This window comes from Tamandua tetradactyla, chromosome 13, assembly GCF_023851605.1.
Source record: "Tamandua tetradactyla isolate mTamTet1 chromosome 13, mTamTet1.pri, whole genome shotgun sequence".
In the NCBI taxonomy this organism is placed as follows: domain Eukaryota; kingdom Metazoa; phylum Chordata; class Mammalia; order Pilosa; family Myrmecophagidae; genus Tamandua; species Tamandua tetradactyla.
In genome coordinates, this window is record NC_135339.1 from 9202907 (window position 1) to 9224448 (window position 21542).

The window sequence follows — 21542 nt, forward strand, 5'->3', positions numbered from 1 at the left end:
AGAGGGGAGGAGATGCCATTTGCTCAGCTGCTGGGACACGGAGCCAGAGGGGCAGGGAGGGGGAAGCTGTGCACACGGGTGTTCAACCCCTGCCGTAGAGACAGTGTGTCCTGGGTGGGGGCCTGGGCCCCTCGGGACTCACAACCAGGGCCTGTGGGCATGGCCTGTGAGCCAAGAATCCCCAGGACAGACCTCGGGCCCCATGTGGTCTGGAGATCAAGGCCCCCCACCCTCCTCCTTGGCAGGAGAAACTGAGGCCTGGGAAAGGCGATTGGGCTGGCTGCTTTTTGGTCTTCCCACAGGGCTGTGACCTGGGCTGGGCCCTGAGAAGGCTGTGGTGGGCAGGGTGTCAGTTCTCTCCCAGCTGCCAGCATCCCAACCTCCCATCCTGAGCTTGGCACCCATCAGGTGCATGGTAGATGGAGTCCCCAGAGTACAGTGTCATTTGGTAACTTGCCCAAGGTCACAAAAACATCAAGTGGGCGAAGCCAGGGCAGGACCGTGTCTTCCCAAGCCATTCTGCCACCTTCTCTGGCCTGGATCACGCAGCCCGAACCGGGCCCAGGAGGTCAACAGCTCATGGCCAGCACCCCTGCGCAGCCCCCCACTAGGATTCTCTATCCCCATCCCATCCCACTCCTAACTCCAGCCCGATCCCCTTTCCTGGACACCCAAGCCAGGTAGGACCCAGTGGCAGGCTCCTGACCAGGGCAGAGAAAGGAAGGTGCAAAGCCTGCATGGGACAAGGGGAAGCAGCAGGCTGGGGCTAGGCTGTACCTGGAGGGGTAGGCTTTTCCTCTGGACTCTGGCATCTGCCAATGCTGGCCTCTGGGGAGAGGGCAGGGTAGCAGGGAAGACGTTCTTAAAGGGGAAGGCCGGCCTCCCTCCATCTGCCTCCCCCGGGAGACCCACAGGCAGCTGGAGAGCAGCTGGTACCCACAGGCTGGCAGGAGCTGCTTCCTGACAACAGTAGCTCTTTGGGGAGTGTGTGTGTGTGTGTGTGTGTGTGTGTGTGTGTGTGTGTGTGTGTGTGTGTGAAGGAGGAGGAGGAGAAGGAGGTTCAGCCCCTCCTCCTCTGCCCCTGCATTTGAGATTGGGGCGTTAGGAGTGAGTTGCAAGGTGAGGGCATAGAGATAGAAGAAGAGAAGCTGCTGGAAGCAGCGCTGCACCAGTAGGTAGAGACCATGTTTGGCCGAAGAGGATGTGTTTGCTTTTTATTTTCTTATAAGGAGAAGCCACACGACCCTGAGATGAACTTATACCACTGATTTGGCACAAACCACAGGGCAGTGTGTGCATGTGTGTTCATGCAAGTGTGTACACACAGTAGAGCGTGTCACAAACGCGTGTGTGCACGAGTGTGCATGCACAGAGCAGACGGTGGGCCGGGGTCAGAGCTAGAGGCGACTGATCATTCCCAGGGCCTGATGAACACCCAGCTTGGGTGTGGAGCTGGGCAGAGAGACCCCAGTCATCGACGGCCAGCGTGTCCCACGGAGCCATCGCCATTGTCATCGCCTGAACAATCGTGCCACACAGCATCGAGGAGGCTCGGGAGGCCCTGGGCTGGGGGAGGGGCTGAGCTTGCAGTGTGGGCTGACAAGAGAAGTAAGTGCAGGAACCATGGTTTGGGGAGGGGCTGTGAATCCAGGGCCAGTTCCAAAGCCCGCAGGCTCATGGGGGCGATCCTGTGTTTGGGGGTGTACAGGGGACAGGAGGGGGCTGGATGAGTCCCAGAAGAGTGGGAGAGCCGATGGGGGCACCTACATCCTTGGGTTCAGGCTGGGGAGCAGCCCCATGGTCTGAAAACAAATAGCACACATCAGTTCAGCCCAAGGATGCCCCCTGGGAGCTGTCTCCCGAGGAACCTCTGCGTTTGGGGTCACCGGGGAGTGGAGAGCCTTCTCAAAGACCTGAAGATAAAGCCTGCAGCTGGGCTGCTGTGGGGCGTCTCCCCTGGGATGTTCCCCCGCCCCCACCCCACTTTCAGGTGCCCTGGGGCCGGGACTGAGCTCATTTGTTCCCCACTGTTCCTTCGCACTATTCTTTCCCTTAGTGACTGACCTCGGGAATCAGGACCCTGCCCCCCATCTTCCGCCCACATCCCACCACCCCTCCACTGTCTCCTCTTCCCTGAGGCCCTTACCCGCTGTTTTCACGGGCCCTGCAGCACCAGTTCTTCCAGTCTCCTCCCGGCTTTGTACGGGGCCCTTCCCAGACACAGTGCAGAGCTGAGCCGGCCCTTCCCAGCTGACACCATCCCTCCCTCCCTCCCGGGCCATGTCTGGGGAACCCCCCTCCCACCAGCTCTTCCATGGTTGGGCCTCTCTCTCTCTCCTTCCAACTCCTGCCCTCTTCCTGTCCCCTCGGCTCCCCTGCCCCAGTCCTCTGCTTCCCCACTGCCACCTCCAGGTCCCTTTGGCTGCTCCCAGGACACTTCAGAGCCACATTCTGCTCCAGGACATGCTCCTGTGCGCCTCCCTGCAATTGCACATTTGCACAGGCAGCCTGGAAGGCTCAGCCCCTCCTGGGGCCCAATCCTGCCTGGAGAACCCCCAGGCTTCCCTGAGAAGCCTGAGGAACGCACCTCTGCCTTTGCACCCTGCATGCTCTGCTAGTGCCTCGTAGCAGTGTTTCCCTTGCCATTTGTGAGTGTGGGTGTGACATCTCTCCCTGCCCTACACCCCTCCCCAGCCTGGGCGTGCCCCAGGACAGGTGCTGCATTTGCCATCATGTGCTGGTCAGCCTGGGGCTCACTGCCAGGCCTCTGTGGCCATCCATGGTGCTTGGGGCTCAGGGATGAGGGAAGGTCCTCCCTGGGTCTAGGACAGGCATGGGGAGCCATGCTCCCTGGGGCGGGGACTTTGGGGCAGGTGGAGGCTCCACACTGTAGGAGCAGCTCTCTGGTTCCCTTCCTTGTCTTGGACACCTGGGGAAACAGCCAGGGAGGTGCCAGTGGTCCTGCGTTTGCTGAGGAAGCCCGAGGTAGCACAGGAGCTGGGTTAGGTGAACCCGGGGGGCCCTGGGACATCGTGAGAGTGGAGGGGCAGAGTGGGGCGCTGCCAGCCCAGGGGGAAGGGCAGCCCAGGTCGGTGCACATGGCGTTTCCAGTGTTCCAGAATGTCGTCCTCTCTAATCGCCATCGACATTCCGTTCCATAGGCACTTGGCCTGACAGCTGGCCTTCTTTTAATAGCCACAAGTATTCTGGGTGACGTCCTGGACTCGGGGCACTCATACTGAGGACGGACACAGCTTACTGCTTCACCCCGCCCCTCGGCCAGGCCCCTGACCCCAGGTATGTCCAGCCCCAGGCCTCACGATCACACAGAGGCACCCATGCCTGGCCACACACATGGCTCAGAGCAGACATGTGCCCTGGGGGTTGCACAGAGAGTGTACGGCGGGCACGCACATTTCCCTGCTGCAGGGACAGTCACACACCCTTAGACACACAGACCTGTTCCACGTGGGCCCAGCCGCAGTCCCATCATCACAGTCCCAGGCCCACTCAGGCCCTGCTAGAGCAACTTGGAGTCACAGAGACCCCCGGGCCCCCAGTCAAGGGAAAGCTGGGAGGTGTGGGCAGAGGGCACTTGCTAGAAGGTATTGAGTTGAACAAGAACCCCTTCCCCGGTCTCCCTCTGGGCTAATGGCCCCTTCTCCCCACCCCTGTACAGAGTGGTAGCTGCTAGTCACCTTCCCGGCAGTCTCTGCTTCCCCTCGCCAGCGCCTGGGAGGGGCCTGGACTTCTGTGTCCTCCAGGCCCTGACCATAGGGGGATGGTCCGCTCAGTTGCCGGGCAGCCCCCCACGCAGCTGCTGCCTCTGTGTCAGTCCAGCCCTGGGGGAGGGGGAGGGGAGGGGGAAGGGCACTGTGAGGTGGGAGGGACACAGGGCAGCCTTGGGGCTTTTGCCCCCTCCCTCCCCCAAGCCCTTCTGCATCCTCCCTCCAGATATTCCCAGGGTTCACAGGGTTGCTGGTTACCAAATCCCTGCAAACTGTGTGCACGTGCCAGGGTGTGTGTGTGTGTGTGTGTGTGTGTGTGTGTGAGGGACAGTTGCACACACAGAGGGAGGGTCGGCTCAAGCAGGTAGGTGTGTATTGTTTGGTGTGGGTTTGGCTCTGTGAGGGTCTAGCCCTCCACCCACAGGGAAGTTTCCTCCCAGTTGGCTAGAGCAGCTCAAGGAAGGGACCTGTCCGCTGGGGCCCCCAGGGCTGGGGGGTGGTTGCTGGCTGTCTGCAGGCACCGGCTCTTGGGGAGGCCCCCGGGGGGTGCGAGAGGTAGAATGAAGTGCCCTAGCTGCCTGGGGCGGGGGCCCTCGGGGCAGGAAGTGCCCCTCCGGGCCTCAGGGCCACCACAGCCACAGCCCCCACACCCCGCATGGCACACCCTAACCCTCTCCTGGCCAGACTTAGGCTTAGAGATGACTGTGCCCCATTTTCAGAGGGGCCACAGGGGCTAAGAGAGGGTGAGCAACTTGCCTGAGATCACACAGTGCTCCCTCCACTGTGTCCTCTCGACTTTTCTGGGGTCCCTGTAGTGTGTGTGTGTGTGTGTGGGGGGGGTGGCATTCACACTGAAGGGCAAAGTGGCAAAGAGAGAGTGGGGAGCCCTGTGTTGAGTCCCGGCCCTGCTGTTGGGCGGCCTCAGGCCTATCCATTCCCTGTCTGGCTGCAGGAAGGTTGCAAGGGGCTCTTTGGGTGTCCGAGGCCCTGAATCTGAGAGGCAGCCCTGGAGTGCCGAGGCTGGCCTGGACGGGGAGGGAAAATGCAGTGCCAGGCAGCAGAGCCACATCCTTACCCCCTCGCTCTCGGAGCCCAGGGATGCCTGACGCCTCTGTCCGGAGATCCAGCTGAGGTGGGAGGTCTGGCTGCTCCGCGGGGAACGGAGGGTGAAGCGGTAGCTGGAGCCGGGCTGAGGGCGCAGGCCCGACACCCCCAGCAGCAGCCCCAGGGCTGGCAGATGCTGGGCGATGGCCATTCTGCAGGGTGGCGATCTGGTTAGGGCAGGGGGTGTGGACAGACAGTCCCAGGGGCGATGTGGATGGATGGACACACTGATAGTGGGATAACGGGAATGGGCAGAGGGCCACTGGCAGAATGGGGAAGTACAGACACCGGGGTCACCAGGACAGACAGGCAGATATTGGGGGTGATAGCAATAGACGGGAAGAGAGACACTGGCTGTGATGAGGAAGGACAGACAGACACTGGGCCCAAGGAGACTGACAGAATCACAGGGCTGGTAGGGATGGACAGACAAACTCTGGGGTGGTGAGTATGGAGTTTCAGCCAGGCAAATGTCGGATATAGCCAAGTGGCTGGGCCAATGAGTGGGGACCGGGGAGGCCCCTGGGCAGCTCTGAGCTGGGTGGGCTGAGGTCTGGGGCAGCTCCAGGAGGCAGCAAATCACCGACACCTCCAGATACAAGGAAGCACTGAAGGTGCCCTGTGGGAGAGGCCAGCCCCGCTGGGTTCTTATCAGCAGAGAGCACACTGGGCCGGGAACACCTCCCCCAGCGTCCCTCCCAGGGCCTTTCTGTCAGATCCCCACTCTTCCTGCCAATCTCCCCAGGCCATCGCTGCCCTGTCGGAGGCTCTATGCAGATGATCTGCGCCCCAGCGCACGCCCAGAGCTCACATCCCACAGTTAGCATCGGACTCTGCCCAGGGAGTCCTGACAACCCTCTGAGCTGAGCCTCCCAGGGCAGGGAGGGGGTGTCACACCAACCCCAGACCCCATCCCACTACTCAGAGGCTGCACCCAGCTACCAGCAGCTTCTACCCAATGCATGTGCAAGAAATAGAATAGACGGCTGGCCGCTGCCATCCCCCTCCTCATTTGCAGCACGAGAGTGGGCCTGGGGGGACTGTACCTGTACTTGGGATGGGTGATGGCGTAGACGATGGGGTTGTGGATGGCAGAGGCCTTGGCAATGACAGCAGGCACTGAGTTCATGTAGGGGGTCAGGACATGTGCGTATCTAGGACAGAGAAACATGGTCCTCTCTGCCAGCTGGATGCTGCTGGATACTGCTGAACCCCCAACCTCAGGACCTTTCTGCCCTTGGGCAGGCCTAGCCTGAACCAGCCTGGCCAATCTGCCTTGGCTCCAGCTGCTAGAGAGAATTCCCGTCTTTTAAACAAAGGAAAAAGTTGGGAAGGGGTCTAGGTTTTAGGGGGTTGGGGAGGATTTGCCAGACTGCAGGGAGGCCAGGAGGCCCCACTGTCCCTTGGAGCCTGTGCTACCAGCCACAACCCACCCCCTTGTTGACCCTGGCCCTCAGGCCTTCTGCCCAGCTCTTCTTGTGCCCCAGCCAAGCCTTACAATCCCCTGCTTCCCTGCAGTAGGCCTCAGAATAGCTTCACAGCAGGGCCTGGGTGGGCCAGGCCATTCCTGCACAAGAAGGTCACCATCCCAGCGCTTCCAAGGTTTAATAACTCTCCCAGTCTCCAAAGTGCTTCTGGAGTCTAGTCTACGTCCTTGTGGCTGCAGAGGTCAAAGCCCCCAGACCCTAGCCACAGAGGGCTAGAGGGCGGCACTTAGTAACCTTTCACTAGGGCTGAGCCAGACCCTGGCTATGTGTCCACAACCCACGCACAGAGGGCCCCAGAACCCACAGCTCACATCTGAGTGTGGCCGGGAGGGCCCTGCACTCTCTAGGGAGACAGTATAGCGACTGCCGCTGGGACTGGGTGGGGAGAGGCAGCCCCAGGGGTACCTTTGCCGCCTCAGCCCCTGGCCCAGCCCCTTAGCCACCGCTCACCCAGCAAAGGCCACCAGGGCCACCGTGGAGTAGGGAGCCCAGGAGAGCACGAAGAGAAGGGTGACCAGCAGCATGATCTTGGCTGTCTTCCACTCGCCCTGCAGCTGCCGCCGCCGCCTGGGCAACTCGCTGGCGCCGTTGCCGGTCCCGAAGTTCCGGAGGGCACTGGGAATGGCAGGGTCTGGGGTTGACCTCCTTAGGTCTAACCCTGTCCCGTGGCTGCTCTTGGCATGCCTCCCTGGGCCAGACCTGGGGGGGTCACTGTGGAGGCGGGGGAGTGGGGGGTGCAGTGGGCAGCCCTTCTGGCACAGGCAGCCCTCCTTTCCAGAATGTTCTCTGTTATGTCAGTGGCCTCCCTGTGGTTCCACCGGTGGTGCCTTCTCTGCCCCCCAAGCCTAAAGGCCTCCTCCCAAGACATCCCTATGCACCCAGCTTCCTCCCGCTGGCCTTTAGACGCTCCCGCCCCCAGGCACATCCACGCAGCTTGCCTCTGCCCACCGGGAGCTGGGAGAGTGCAGGGGCTTGGGACAGCTCCCCTCGCTCTGGCCGGGCTCTTACCCGCCAGTCTCCCGGATGGCCTTGAAGATGCAGACGTAGCAGTAGACGATGACCAGCAGGGGGAGGAAGAAGACAAAGCAGAAGAGGAGCATGGTGTAGGCACGCACCGACGGCGTGAAGCTCATGTAGTCCCAGGAGCAGGAAGTCAGCAGGCCCTCGGGCACGTAGGCACCTGGGAGCCAGGGCGGGTGCTCAGCGGGCACGGGCCCTCAGGCGCCACCCCAGTCGGCAAGGCGGCGCAGATCCCTGTTCACGTCTGGCAGTGGGACCCCCAAACACAGCGCTGGCCCCAGCCCCAGCCCTGCTCAGGGCAGCTGGGGCATAGAAGGGAGCTTTCCGTGCCCATCCTGGCAGGGGTGCCAGGTCAGGAGACAGCTGGCAGAAGCTATCTTGCTAGTTTGGAGCAGAGACCCAGAGTCTCACTCCCCAAGGCTTCAGCCAGCTTCCTGGTCCTGTCCCAGAAGGGCAGATGCTTTCCTGCAAACCCTCCTTCCTGCTGAGACCTCACTCCCACTGCAAACTCAGCATCAGATGCATCTGTCTCTTCCCGTCACCCAGGAACCTTGTGTCTTCTCCCTCTAGTCGGGAATGGGTGCCCAAGAGCCTCTGCTCCCTGCATTTGGCCACGCCCCTGGCTGTCCGTCTGACTAGGCAGAGGCACAGGTCATCCCTTGGCCCCGTGTGCCAAGTTCACCTACCTTCTCCTTGAACTTGTCCCCCCCCGCCCCAGCCCATCTGCCCCTCCCTCGATCCCACCGGACCACTTACTCCAGCCAAAGAAGGGTGGCAGACTCCAGGCCAGGGCATAGAGCCAAACGCCCAGCAGGACCAGCGCCGCCCGCCTCTTGGACACCATACCCACGGTGGCCAGGGGGTGTGTGATCGCCAGGTAGCGGTCCAGGGATATGGCCATCAGGGTGATCATGGAAGTGATGCCAAAGAGAGCCCCGCAGAAGGCGTAGAACTCACAGCCTGTGGGCACAGCCCCTGGCCTCAGTCCTTGGAAGGGAGCCTGGCCGGTACCCGAGGGAAGGGAAGGTCCTGGGCTGGAGAGAGCCTGGCTCCTGTCCTGGCATCTCAAGAAAGCAGGCTGAGCCAAGTCCACCCTGCTTCCTGGCCACAGCAGGCAGAGGCTGCCAGGGCCCTCTCTGGCTGTGGGATGGAGCTATGCTACCCCCCAACCCTCTCCCTGCCCTGCAAGAGCCCATCGCCTCCACCTCAGGGCCACCTTCCACCAGGGGCTTCCCCTGTCTCCACCCTCCTCCTCCCTCTAACTGAGGGGAGTCCCAGGTGTCTACCTGTCTCCCCAAAGATCCACTGCTTGTAGAGGCTGCTGGTGAAGAAGATGGGGGCTTGGGTGACGGACATGAAGAGGTCACTGACCGCAAGGTTGATAATGAACATGTTGGCCGGTGTCCGGAGGCTTCTGCTCCTGGGAAGGGGCAGAAGCTATTAGGAGGTGCTTCTGTCACCTCTCAACGCTGGACATGTATGCACGCACACATATGCACACACCTGAACACATGTGTGTGTACTCATACGTGCAGCCACACTAATACACACACCCCAATACATACTCACGCACACAATCACAGGTGCATGTGTGCACGCACAAATGCACACTCATGCATGCACATGCACACCAATGCAAATGCACATGTGTGTACATGCACAGCACTTATGCACACACATGAACACAAACACCATCACAGATCTGTGCATGCACGTGCACAATGCACATGCATGCACACTCATACACACATGCAGTGCACACATACACAAAGTCAGACAGGAGCTGTTGGACTGCAGACCCACCCCATTGTCTGTCAAGTACCAGTGAGCAGCCTTGGAGGCTGCCAATGGGGGCTGAGGATTGGGAAGGCCCAAGGCAGCAGCCCCTGCCCTTGACATCTGAGGGTACTTCCCTCAACCGGAAACAGGAGAGCAACCCCACTCTCGGAGTCGCTGGGAGGTTCTGTGGAGTCTAGTTCTTGGGTCATGTCTGTCGCTTCTCACCCTTGTGATTCCCTCTTGGAATTCACACTCTCTCATAGACAAAGCCCCCATTTCCCAGAGCACCATCCCCCAAACCCCACACCCCTCTGCAGCTCCCTTCCTCCCTGCTTGCATCCTGGCACGCCCTGCCTTGTGCAGCAGCCTCTGCCATCCTCAGCCTCAGGCAGCAAAGGGCAAGGATGCCGACTGAGCCCCTCAGCCTCGCATTTCATCCTTTCACAAACTCTGACCACTGAAATAATCTGTGATTCTACCCCAGGGGAGGTATTGCTGCTCCCGCTTTCTAGATAAGAACCCACAGGCTCCACTCGCTCTAGGTCACAAAACTTAGTCTGCAGCTCCTCCAGGATCCCAGGAAATAAACCCTGATTCCCTTTTGCAGGAAAGGGACGGGAACTCAAAAGGAACAAAAGACCTGCCTGAAGTCATTCAACTGGTGGGTGGTAGAGCCAGAGACTCCCCTTCCTCACCTGCCCACTCAGCTACCCAGTGGGGAAGGGGTGCCGAGGGGGGCTCAGGACCCCTACGCCCAGGGCAGAGGGAGGATGCCCCAGGTGCAGGTGATGGCACAGGGGTGCCAAGAGCAGGAGAGGCTGAGCAGGGACCGGGTGTCCAAGGGTGTGCATGGGGCTCGATCGGGAAGTGCCATTCAGGCCCACCCTGACCATTTTTGGCCTCCTCCCTGGGCTTGAAAGTCAAGGCCTAGGCCTGAGGTCATTAGGACCACCCCAGCCTCCCAGCCCAGCCCTACCCCCTGGCACCTGCAGAAAGTATAGATGACTGTCAGATTGCCCAGCATCCCCGTGAGCCCCACGAGCAGGATGACTGTGCCCAGGGTGTAGTGGGCATGGCTTGGCACATCGACCGTGGGGAAGGGGCCCCAGGCGACAGCCTGAGCCCTGGCTACCTGTGGAGAGACAAAGAGATGAGGGTGTCACATGGTCCCCCTGACCCTTTCTAACAGCCCTGAGAAGGAAGGGTCAGGATTGCCAAGAGAGCAGGTAGGGAAACTGAGGCTTCAAGTGGCAAAGCTGCTTGCCCACCCCGAGCCAGGATGGAGAGGCACTTCTTCCTAAGATTGAACCTAAGCTCTTCTCCCTTGGCACAGATGAGTGTGGCTTCTAGGATTGGACTTGGTGTACCTGCTGCAGCCCAGTAGGACAGGGAGACAAGTGTCTGGCATGGCTGCAAGGACCCTACTTGTCGTTGGGGAGAAGGGTGGGACCCAACTCCCGGATAGGTGTCTCCCTGCTCTATGGGCCCCATCCCAAATGCCCAAGATAGTCAGCAATAATCTTGAAGACTTGAGGGTGGTGGAGTGAGGTGGAGCCCTTCTCCTCAGGAGTCCCAGCCTGCCCAAGCCTCAAAGGAGAAGTTGCATTTCCCCACGCATGACTGTGTAGGGATGCTCTTACCCCCATAGGAATTCCTCAGTGCCTGGCACAAGAGGGGGCAAGAATCCTCCTTATAAAGGAAGCTTAAGTTTTCCAGGGTCACTGCAGGATGGTCATGGCCCTATGAGGGCAGTCAAAAGGGACTTAAGCTCTTTGCTAGGTAGTGAGGGAGGGGTCTGGTCTCTATCCGCCCCCTGGCCCTTAGGGCTTCTGGAGCCTTCTCATCCTGTCCAGGAACTGGGGCAGCATCCCAGGAATGGAGTTGGTTCCCACCCTGAGGGTGGTCCCAGTGGGGAGGGTGGGGCATTGCCTGGGGCCCGGGGTGGGTTGACAGAGGCAGCAGAGGGCACCCAGTGCCCTACTCTGGGCTGGACAGATCCAGAGGCCTGGGGTATGGGTGCTGGAGGATCCTTCCCTCCTGCTTCCTCTCTGGAAGACCCCAGGGTCATCCCACACTCTCGGACAGAGCCACATGCAGCTGCTGCCTGGTCTGGGCAATTCCAGCCCCGTGGCCTTCTGGGCTGGCCTTTCTACCCCTGGAACTCTCTCCACGAGGGAGGACATTGCCCACACTCCCCTCTTTTGTCCCCTTCCTGTAGGGCAGTCTCAGAGCGGTTCATATCATGCCCAAAAGTCCTCAGCAGAGCTTAGCCCTTCCCACTCTCCCTGTCAAAGTCCCCATTCCTGCCTGAAATGTAGAGCTGTATACCAGTAGCCATGGAAGATGACTGGATAATGATATAGCTTTCACAATGTGACTGTGTGATTGTGAAAACCTTGTGTCTGATGCTCCTTTTATCTACCTTATTGACAGATGAGTAAAACATACGGATTAAAAACAAATAATAGGGGACAAATGTTAAATTAAGTAGATTGAAATGCTAGTGATAATGAAAGGGAGGGGTAAGGGGTATGGTATGTATGAATTTTTTTCTGTTTTCTTTTTATTTCTTTTTCTGAATTGATACAAATTTTGTAAGAAATGATCATGATGATGAATATACAACCATGCGATGATATTGTGAATTACTGATTACATATATAGAATGGAATGATCATATGGTAAGAATGCTTGTGTTTGTTTGTTGCTATATTAAAAAAAAATTTAATTAATAAAAAGAAAAATAAAGACCCTTGTTCCCCCAGGAGGGCTTCCTGGAAGAAGGGGGAAGAGAAGACTAGGTCTGTGAACACCCACCCCTCCAGGCTTACCGTGGGGCTGGCGGGTGGGAGTTCGCCTAGGCTGGAGGTGCTGGTCTGGTAGCTGTTCCAGTTGCCGGGTGGGACTGGGGTGGCCATAGAGCTGGGCTCTGGGGCTGGGCCCAATAGAACTCTTGGTCCTGAAGGACGGTCCACCTTGAGGCAGTGGTGGCCCTTTCTTGAGCCCACCAGAAGTCAAAGGCATGGAGAGCAAGCGTAGGACATTAGTTGTGCCCGGCTCCCTTCTTTCCTTCCATCCTCGGCGCCCTGGCCAGGTCCACCAGTTTCCTGCTACTGCATCGGGGGAGGACGGCCCGGAGCTGTGCTTGGGGCTGGTGGCTGCACTCTGTGTCCAGTGAGGCGCACAGGAGTGAGAGTCTCAGCTATGGCGGGTCACAGCCACCGAGTCGGTCCTCACATTTAAGTAGCGACGCTGGTGCTGGGCATGCTCAGTTGCTCCCTCAGACACTAATCCCTGGCGTCTGCATCGGGGAGGTCTGATGCCAGCCACGTGCATGTGTGTGTGTGTGTGTGTGAGTGTATCAGCGCAAGAGCAGGAGAGTATATGAGAATATCTGAGCGTGCAAGTGCATGTGAGTGTGTCAGTGCATGGGAGTGAGTGTGTGAATGTGTGAGTGTATTTGAGTACGCCTGTGTGTCAGTGTGTACGAGTAGGAGTGAGTGCATTTCAGTTCTTGTGAGTGTGTCAATGTATGTCAGTGCGTGAGAGTACGAGAATGAGTATGTGAATATGTATATGTCAGTACATGTGAGTAGGAGAGTAGAATAGGTGAGCGTGCAACTGTGTTGGTGCATGTGAGTGTGAGGGAGTGTGTGAGTTGTCAGTACATGCATGTATGAAAATATGTGAGTGTGTATGTCAGTACATGTGCGAGAATGAGAGTGTGTGTGTGTCAGTGCATGTGAGAGTGAGTATATGTGTACGTGTGTGAGTATACACATGTGAGTGCAGGTACATATAACACATATGTGCATATGTGTTTTTGGGGAGCTTTGCAGGTTGTGGAAGCAGCAGCAGGAGGCAGAAGTGGCGAGCCCTGGAGCGGGAGAGGCTGGTGCTGTGCAGTCCTGTTAGCCTGAGTCTCTGGGGAGGCTGCCCTGGACAGGGGGTGCCGGACCTCCAAGCACGCCCTCCCGGGCTGTGCAAGGCCCTGGAGAGGAGAGAGAAGCTCTCCTGGAGCCCCTGAGAGGGGGCCGCTCCTCCCAACAGGCAGCCCTGGGGCACTTCTGCAAAGACTCCCCTTGGGGAGGGGGTGGAGGCGAGGGTCTGGCTTCACTGTCTTTTGAATACAGGGGTACGTTTAACAATGAGCCTCAGCCGGGAGCGAGTCTGAGCCCACGCTACATCCCCCCGACATCCTACCACAGTCTCCCACCTGATGACTAAGAGAGAGAAGCCCGGTGAAGTGGGCAGCGCAGGGCAGGGGCCACAGGAGACAGGTTTTTGGGGGTACAACTAGGAGGGAGCCCACACACCTATACCGCAAAGAAACACCTGAAGAACTGAAAATTCAGCCGGGGACCAGGCATAGTCCCCCTGTTCTGCTTTGCGCCCTCTCTCTGCATGGATCACCCGGCTTCCCTGGGGTGACGCCGTGGTTCCTAGAGCCCAAGCCCCTGCCACCTCCTTCTCTGCCCCCTGGCCAGGGCCCCCGTGACCCCCCAGCTCCCCTGCTCTGTGCCCCACGCCTTGCCCACGGCTCTGCTTCCCCGGTCAAGTCAGGAGCCTGGCAGCCTTGGACTCCCCACCCCCACACCAGCCTCCCCCAGTGCACCTGCTATCACCTCCCAGGCTGCCCTGGCTCTAAGCAGGGTTCAGGGAGGACCCTGGCCTTCCTCAGACCAGGTTGTCTTCTGTCCTTCCAGGCACCCAGCTGCACTTCTGCTCTCCTGGGCACTTCTACCCCTTGACTCTACCTCTAGGACCTCTGCCAGAGCTTGGCCCGTGGGGCTGGGGCTCAGCTCTTGCTGTCTCTTCCCGTCTCACCCAAGAGTCCCAGCAAAGGGACAAGCTGGGAAGGGGGTCTCTAAGTCCTCTTGGTTCCCACTTGTCCTTTCTCGTTGCCATCCCTGAGGACAGGGGCCTCAGAGCTCAGGGCTGGTTCCTGGCCCCAGGGACCCTTCGCGGATAACAGGGCTGCGTCCCCACATCTCCCCTCTGTGATGGCCTCCCCATGCTTTTCTTGCCCTCTCCCCTTACAGCCTGTTGGAAGTACAAATTTGGTGGTACGACCCCCACACTCAACCCATTGGTGGCTTCTCACCGCTCTTAGGACATAGATGGCCAGGGGCTGGGTGAAGGCCAACACGCCAATGTCACTTGGAATGGGGATAAAAAAACAAAACAAAACGGGGAAACTCAAAGCACCAGCAAGAAGAGGCAGGTGGTGCTGCTTGGGCTGGTGCATGTGGGCCTGAGTCCCAGGGGAGGGGCCCTGCCCCCTGCTCACACCTAATCAAGAACAGCCTCATTTGTAGGGAAGGAGGAACAGGGCTCAGGCGCCCAGCAGTCCGAGTGTGGCTGCCAGCTGAGTAGGGAAGTGTCCGAGGTCACCCGCCTATTGCCAGCACCTGGTGACCTGTCAGAAGTTGGAGTCCGGCCATGGAGGAAGGGGAGGCCTGACAGCCTGGTTTGGGGAGGCAGAGCTGCTGAAGCTGGCAAGTTCACTCATCAGATGGCCCTCACTGGGCCCCAGCCAGACCAGCTCCCTCTCGGGCCACCCGGATGCACGCTGTCCTGGGTCACCCAGCTGTATCGTGAGCTGCCCCCAAGCCCTCCCTGCTCCGCCCCACACACTACCTCTTGGCTCAAACCCACCCCCCTCACGGAAGCCTCCCCATCTCCTCGGACTGTGTGGACCCTTCTCCCACCCTTTGGAACCCTCTTTGGAGGTGAAGTTCATAGTGATTGTCATTTGGTTTTTGTCTGCAAGCTCCCCGGGACAGTCAGCATGTATGTGCTATTCTCCGTGACAAACCAATGTGGAGCCAGACACGTTATGCCAGGAAAATGAAAACCACCCTGGGCGGTGCTACTTGAGGTATGGTCCAAGGGCTGCCCACACCCCTGCCGCTGGAGCTGGCTGGAAACGCAGTCTCCCCAGGCCCACCGTATCTGTCCCACACACTGACAGTGAGCGGGGCTGGCCAAGGCCTCCTAGGGGACTTTAGCTGTAGGAACCAGGAGCAGGTAAAGGAAGAGCTGATCTGGGGGGATACCGAGGCAGCCCAGAGGTGAGCAACAGGAAGACCCACAGGTACACCCGAGGCAGGGAGGGCAGCAGGAGTTAGTGAGGTACCGGGAAATCCAGAGGGTGGGCTGTCCCACAGAGAGGGGGGCTCGCGGGAGGGGACGCAGCGGCTGGCGGAGATGCCTCGGTGGGGAAGGGAGAGGACACAGGCCTCCAGCTGCTCCCCTCTGCCTTCTGCAGCTGCCTGGCAAAGGCCACACCCGCCTGGAACCTGAGGGTGGGGAGCTCAAGGGGTGAGGCCCCCTGCAATGAGGAGTAGAGTGGGGATGGGGAGAGGTGGGCTGGGTCCCTCCCAGCCCCCTACCTGCCACTGTGGCCCGTAAATGTCATGGGTCCCCTGGCCCAAGGTTTGCTCGCCCAGTTCACCTGTGGGTAGGCACCTTTGGTCTTTGATTTCCCCATGCCCACCGCCTGGCCTGCTCAGGGAGGGACAGCTGGAGCCCAGGGTGGGCAGCTCTGCCAGGCCCTCCGCCTGCCCTGGGGGAGTCTAGGGGGGACCACACCCCCCACCCCACCCCACCCCCAGCCCTGTGCCAAGGAGACCTCCAGCCGTTCCATGAGTGGCGTGGTGCCTGGAGCTGTTGCCTCTGCTCTTTACACCTCGCTGGCATGGTTGGAGGTGGGAAAAGCTTTCCAGGCCCCTTGCCTGGGCATGAGAGCCATGCTAGTGTGGCACTGAGAGCCGGGGAGTGGGGAGTGTCAGGCTGTGGGGGCCCGTGAGGGACTGCTGCTTTATATCAGATCCATCGGGAGCTGAAGGCGGCTTGGCCCGGTGCCCTCAAGAGACGCATTACATCCCTTGGACAGGAATCCACCGGCCTTCCTGAGCCGAGTCCATAGGGCCCAATGCTGATGCCCTTTGCAGGTCTTCCTAGTCCTTTGTAGAAAAGTCTTGACAATCCTTGCAAGCCAAGCTGCTCAAGTAAGGCAGGAGGCCCCCGGCCCCAGCCTGTCTGTAGCTGCAGCGCCCGGCGTCCCGGGAGGCGACCTCCCCGCCCTCCGCCTGGCCCAGCGAGGCAGCGCCATGGTGCCACCCCCCTCCCGCCTGCTGCTCCAGCAAGATCACCTTCCTTGTCCTGGGGGCTGGCAAAGGCTCTCTGGTTACCCAGAGACTCCTGGGAGGCTCCCAGGGGCAGTTGCCAGGAGACTATTAAATGTCTTAATGGGCATGAACCTGTAGCACCTGGCCAGCAGCTCACCTGTAACCGGGCAAACCCTGCTGGATGGGGCTTTTCTCCCCATGGCCTCGGGGGAAGGGCTGGAGAAGCAGAAACTCAGAAATCCTTCCTTTTTCTGAGGTTTTACGCCATGGAGCAGTAGGATAGCTCTGCCCTTTCTCCTGCTCCTGAGTCCTGCCCCAAGCATGGGCCTTGCAGAGACCCCTACCCACTGGAGCCAGCCAGCTGACCCAGTGGTCCCACTGATGCCCCCAGAGGCGTCCCAGTCTCCTTTTCGTCCATGAGGCCCATTCCCCTTACCAGGTGCCTGGGGCTCCTGCCTGCCCTTACTCCCTCTCCAGGGTGTTCCCACACAGTTGCCTCTTGTTTGGCCAAGTGGGGGCGAGGAGGGGACAAGCCACAGCTCTGAGGAGGGGTGACTAATGGGATAAAGAGTCCACACAGCGTTCTGTCCCCACAGGACCCGTGGTAGGGCCTGGCCCCTGCAGCGTCTCCTGGACTGGGCACTCTCCTGCTTTCCTGCTGCTGTGCCCACATTCCTGGACCAGCGTCCCTGTGTTTCCCAGCAAGTCCAGCGCAGGACCCTTGAGCTGCAGGCCCGTTCAAATTCCCCGTGTGCATTCTACCCTGACGAGGATGGGCTCCACCTTGTGCCAGGCCAGGGGGTGCGGAGATGAGTTTGACCCAGTGGCTGCCCTCCGCAAGTTCCCCATCCAATCCAGAGGGGGGTGGTGACACAGTTGTCCCCCAGAAAGCAGCGTCGTCTTCCCCTTAGCTGGAGGCTGCAACCTCGGAGGGCAGGGCCAAGTTACAGGTGAAAGGAAGAAATCGGATATAGAAAATCAAGGGAAAATATGATCGATCAAGGCCAAAATAACTTTTTTTTTGCAATGCATTTTTTAAAAATTTATTTATTTTTTATTTATTATACATAACCACCTACAAACACAAACATTCTTATCATATGATCATTCTGTTCTTGTTATATAATCAATAACTCACACTATCATCACATACTTGTATATTCATCATCATGATCATTTCTTAGAACATCTGCATCAATTCAGAAAAAGCAATAAAAAGAAAACAGAAAAAAATTTATACATACCATGCCCCTTACTCCTCCCCTTCACCAATCACCAGCATTTCAATCTACTAAATTTATTTTAACATTTGTTCCCCCTATTATTTATTTATTTTTAATCCATACGTTTTACTTGTTGATAAGGTAGACAAGAGGAGCAGCAGACACAGGGCTCTCACAACCACACAGTCACACTGCGACAGCCATATCATCATGCAGTTATCTTCAAGAAACATGGCCACTGGAGCACAGCTCCACATTTTCAGGCAGTTCCCTCCAGCCTCTCCATACACCTTAGCTAAACAGGTGATACCTATTCAATGTGTAAGACTAACCTCCAGGATAACCTCTCGACTCTATTTGGGATCTCTCAGCCATTGACACCTTATTTTGTCTCATTTCGCTCTTCCCCCTTTTGGTCAAGAAGTTTTCTCAATCCCTTGATGCCGAGTCCCAGCTCATTCTAGGATTTCTGTCCCACGCTGCCAGGAAAGTTTACACCCCTGGGAGTCATGTCGCATGTAGAGAGGGGGAGGGCAGTGAGTTTGCCTGCTGTGTCAGCTGAGCAAGAAAAGCCACATCTGAGCAACAGAAGAGGTTCTCTTGGGGGTGACTCTTCGGCCTAATTTTAAGTAGGCTTAGCCTATCCTTTGCAGAATTAAGTTTCATGTGAACAAACCCCAAGATTTGGGGCTCAGCCTATTGTTTTGGCTGTCCCCACTGCCTGTGACAATATCAAGAATTCTCCATTTGGGGAAGTTGAATTTTCCCCCTTTCTCACCATTCCCTCAGGGGACTCTGCAAATACTTCCCTATTCACTGTTTAAATCACTCTGGGATTTATCTGGGCATCACTCTGGACAAACCTACAAAATTTTATGCCCTATGCAAGGTTCCAAGTACTATGGTGTTCGGTTAAGCTGTCCACATAAGTTATATTAGGAAATGCACTAGTCGAAATATAAATTTTGTACCAAATAAACATTTTTTGCTTGTCTCACACATACGAAAATAACAAACTTTTAACCTGAAAATTGACCACATACCCGCAGAGAGGCATGTGGGCATAAAAAGAAACCCCAGAAGGCGGGTGGTCTTGTATTTCACAGGTCTTGGGCACACCTGTGGCATTCCATCCAATGTGAAAACCTGCCTCTACATTTAAAAAGCAAGATTCACTTCTTAGAGCTTCTGACATTTCCTAGTTTGCACATGGAGCTCTCTAATCGAGGTGCCTGGAGAGACTCTGTCCATCCCAGGGATTGTAGTTGGTTTTGTTTTGGCCTTTTGATAACCTTCTGGAAGGGTGTGGAAGAAGCAGTTTGCTTCCTCAAAATTATTTAGCTGATTTCTGCCAAATATTTGAGCTGTTCCTTAAAAGTGGGGCACTGATCAGAGAGAAAGAGAGAGGGAGGGAGTCACCCACTTGAAGTATGACAGCTCAGAGTTAGTTCAGCCTGCACAGCGAGCAGAGGGGTCAGGACGGACATCTATGTTAGATATGAGAGGTGCTGGAAGGAGGGCTGATTCTGGCCAGGGGATGCAAGTGTGGGGCTGTTTTCAGTGACCACCCCGCAAGCCATCGTTTACCTTAGCACAGCATGAGTAGCCTTGGAAGATTTTGTAACCAAGAGTTAAGCACTAACAATTATAATTACTGAATCCTTTAATAAATGCTTTTCTTACTTTCTTGTACATTGTAAAATGACCAAAGGGAGATGCCTGAGGTGGCTGAACTGTGGCCAGCTACCTTGATTTCTGATAATGATTGTTAAACTATCTAGCCTTTATCTCAGGATTATAAAAATCTTGTGACTAGCCTGTACTCCCCCTAAACCTCTCTATCAACTTTAGAGTCTTATGATCACAAAAGACAGCCCCTAATGTTTATTAATGAAGGAACTTGTGTCAGCCCAGAGCTAACCCACCCCAATTCCTAGCATGTCTTGCTAGGAGAAACTGGGTCTAACCAAAATGGGCCCGCCTGACATGCACAGTAGCTTAGACTTCAACCTATAAGTCACTTATACCCCATTATAACACTAAAAATCACACCCATCATCATATTAATGCTGCCATTTTAAAAACTTTTTTTATTAATTAAAAAAAATTAAGAAACAAAACATTAAGATATCATTCCATTCTACATATACAATCAGTAATTCTTAATATCATCACATAGTTGCATATTCATCATTTCTTAGAACATTTGCATCGATTTAGAAAAAAAATAAAAAGACAACAGAAAAAGAAATAAAATAACAGAGTAAAAAAAAGATTATACATACCATACCCCTTACCCCTCGCTTTCATTTACCACTAGCATTTCAAACTAAATTTATTTTAACATTTGTTCCCCCCTATTATTTATTTTTATTCCATATGTTCTACTCTTCTGTTGATATAGTAGCTAAAAGGAGCATCAGACACAAGGTTTTCACATTCACAGAGTCTCATTGTGAAAGCTATATCATTGTTCAATCATCACCAAGAAACATGGCTACTGGAACACAGCTCTACATTTTCTGGCAGTTCCCTCTAGCCTCTCTGCTACATCTTGAACAACAAGGTGATATCTACTTAATGCATAAGAATAACCTCCAGGATAACCTCTCAACTCTGTTTGTAATCTCTCAGCCATTGACACTTTGTATCATTTCACTCTTCCCCCTTTGGTCGAGAAGGTTCTCTCAATCCCTTGATGTTAATTCTCAGCTCATTCTAGAATGGGTTTTTCTCAGTCCCTTGATGCTGAGTCTCAGTTCATTCCAGGATCTCTGTCCCATGTTGCCAGGAAGGTCCACACCCCTGGAAATCATGTCCCACGCAGAAAGGGGGAGGGTGGTGAGACTGCTAATCATGTTGGCTGGAGAGAGGGGCCACATCTGAGCAACAAAAGAGGCTCTCTTGGGGGTGACTCTTAGGCCTAAATTTTAAGTAGACTTGACCTATCCTTTGTAGGGTTAAGTTTCATATGAACAAACCCCAAGACTGGGGGCTAAGTCTATAGCTTTGATTGTCCACACTGCTTGTGAGAATATCAAGAATTCAACTTGGGGAAGTTGAATTTCTCCCCACTCTCACCATTCCCCGAAGGGGGCTTGCAAATACTTTTCCAGTCACTGATCAAATCACTCTGGGATTCATCGGGGCATCACTCTGGACAAACCAACAAAATCTCATGTCCTACCTGAGATTCCAAGTACTTATGACATTCAATCAAACTATCTACATGAGTTATATTAGGAAATGCTCTAGTCAAAATATAAATTTTGTAACAAACATTTTTTTGATTTAGTCTCACACATAAGGTGACATTTTAAAGTATTAGTTATCATCTATTTTCAGCACCCTGCAATGACATTTCTTTGTTCTTCCTCATGCAAAAACATTTTTAAAATTTGTACATTGTACATTTCACTATTATTATATACTCTAGGCATTCCTAGATTATACCATCTCGATCTTTACCATCTATCTTTCTTTCTGATTTCATTTATGTCCCCAGCCCTCCTCCCTCCATCATTCTCACATGCAGCTTCATTCAGTGTTTTAACATAATTACATTACAGTTAGGTAGTATTGTGCTGTCCATTTCTGAGTTTTTATATTCAGTCCTGTTGCACAGTCTGTATCCCTTCAGCTCCAATTACCTAATATTTCACCCTATTTCTATCTCCTGATGGTCTCTGTTACCAAGGAAATATTCCAAGTTTATTCACTGATGTCAGTTCATATCAGTGAGACCGTACAGTATTTGTCCTTTTGTTTCTGGCTAATCACACTCAGCATAATTCCTTAAGGTACATTCATGTTGTTACATACTTCATAACTTTATTCTGTCTTACAGCTGCATAATATTCCATCTTATGTAAATGTCACAGTTTGTTTAGTCAACTGTCTGTTGATGGACATTTTGGCTGTTTCCATCTCTTGGTAATTGTTAATAATGCTGCTATAAACATCGGTGTGTAAATGTCCATTTATGTCCTTGGCCTCATGTCCTTTGAGTAGAGACAGCCTATAGATGGGTTCTGTTTTTTAATCCATTCTGCTCTTTTGATTGGAGAG

General features: G+C 55.6%; 1 protein-coding gene across 1 annotated transcript; it reads right to left on the bottom strand.

Moving 5' to 3' along the window:
• Nucleotides 1-1199: 1199 nt before the first annotated feature.
• Nucleotides 1200-16451, bottom strand: OPN4 (opsin 4). The gene is made up of 14 exons (XM_077124447.1): nt 16409-16451; nt 15514-15625; nt 15258-15420; nt 12233-12283; nt 11950-12093; nt 10105-10250; nt 8626-8759; nt 8096-8299; nt 7328-7499; nt 6770-6934; nt 5879-5986; nt 4804-4984; nt 3699-3842; nt 1200-1518 (listed from the first exon to the last, which is right to left on the bottom strand). Exons 1-14 carry the CDS (start codon nt 16449-16451, stop codon nt 1306-1308), a joined length of 1980 nt encoding a protein of 659 aa, XP_076980562.1. The 3' UTR covers nt 1200-1305.
• Nucleotides 16452-21542: the final 5091 nt, after the last annotated feature.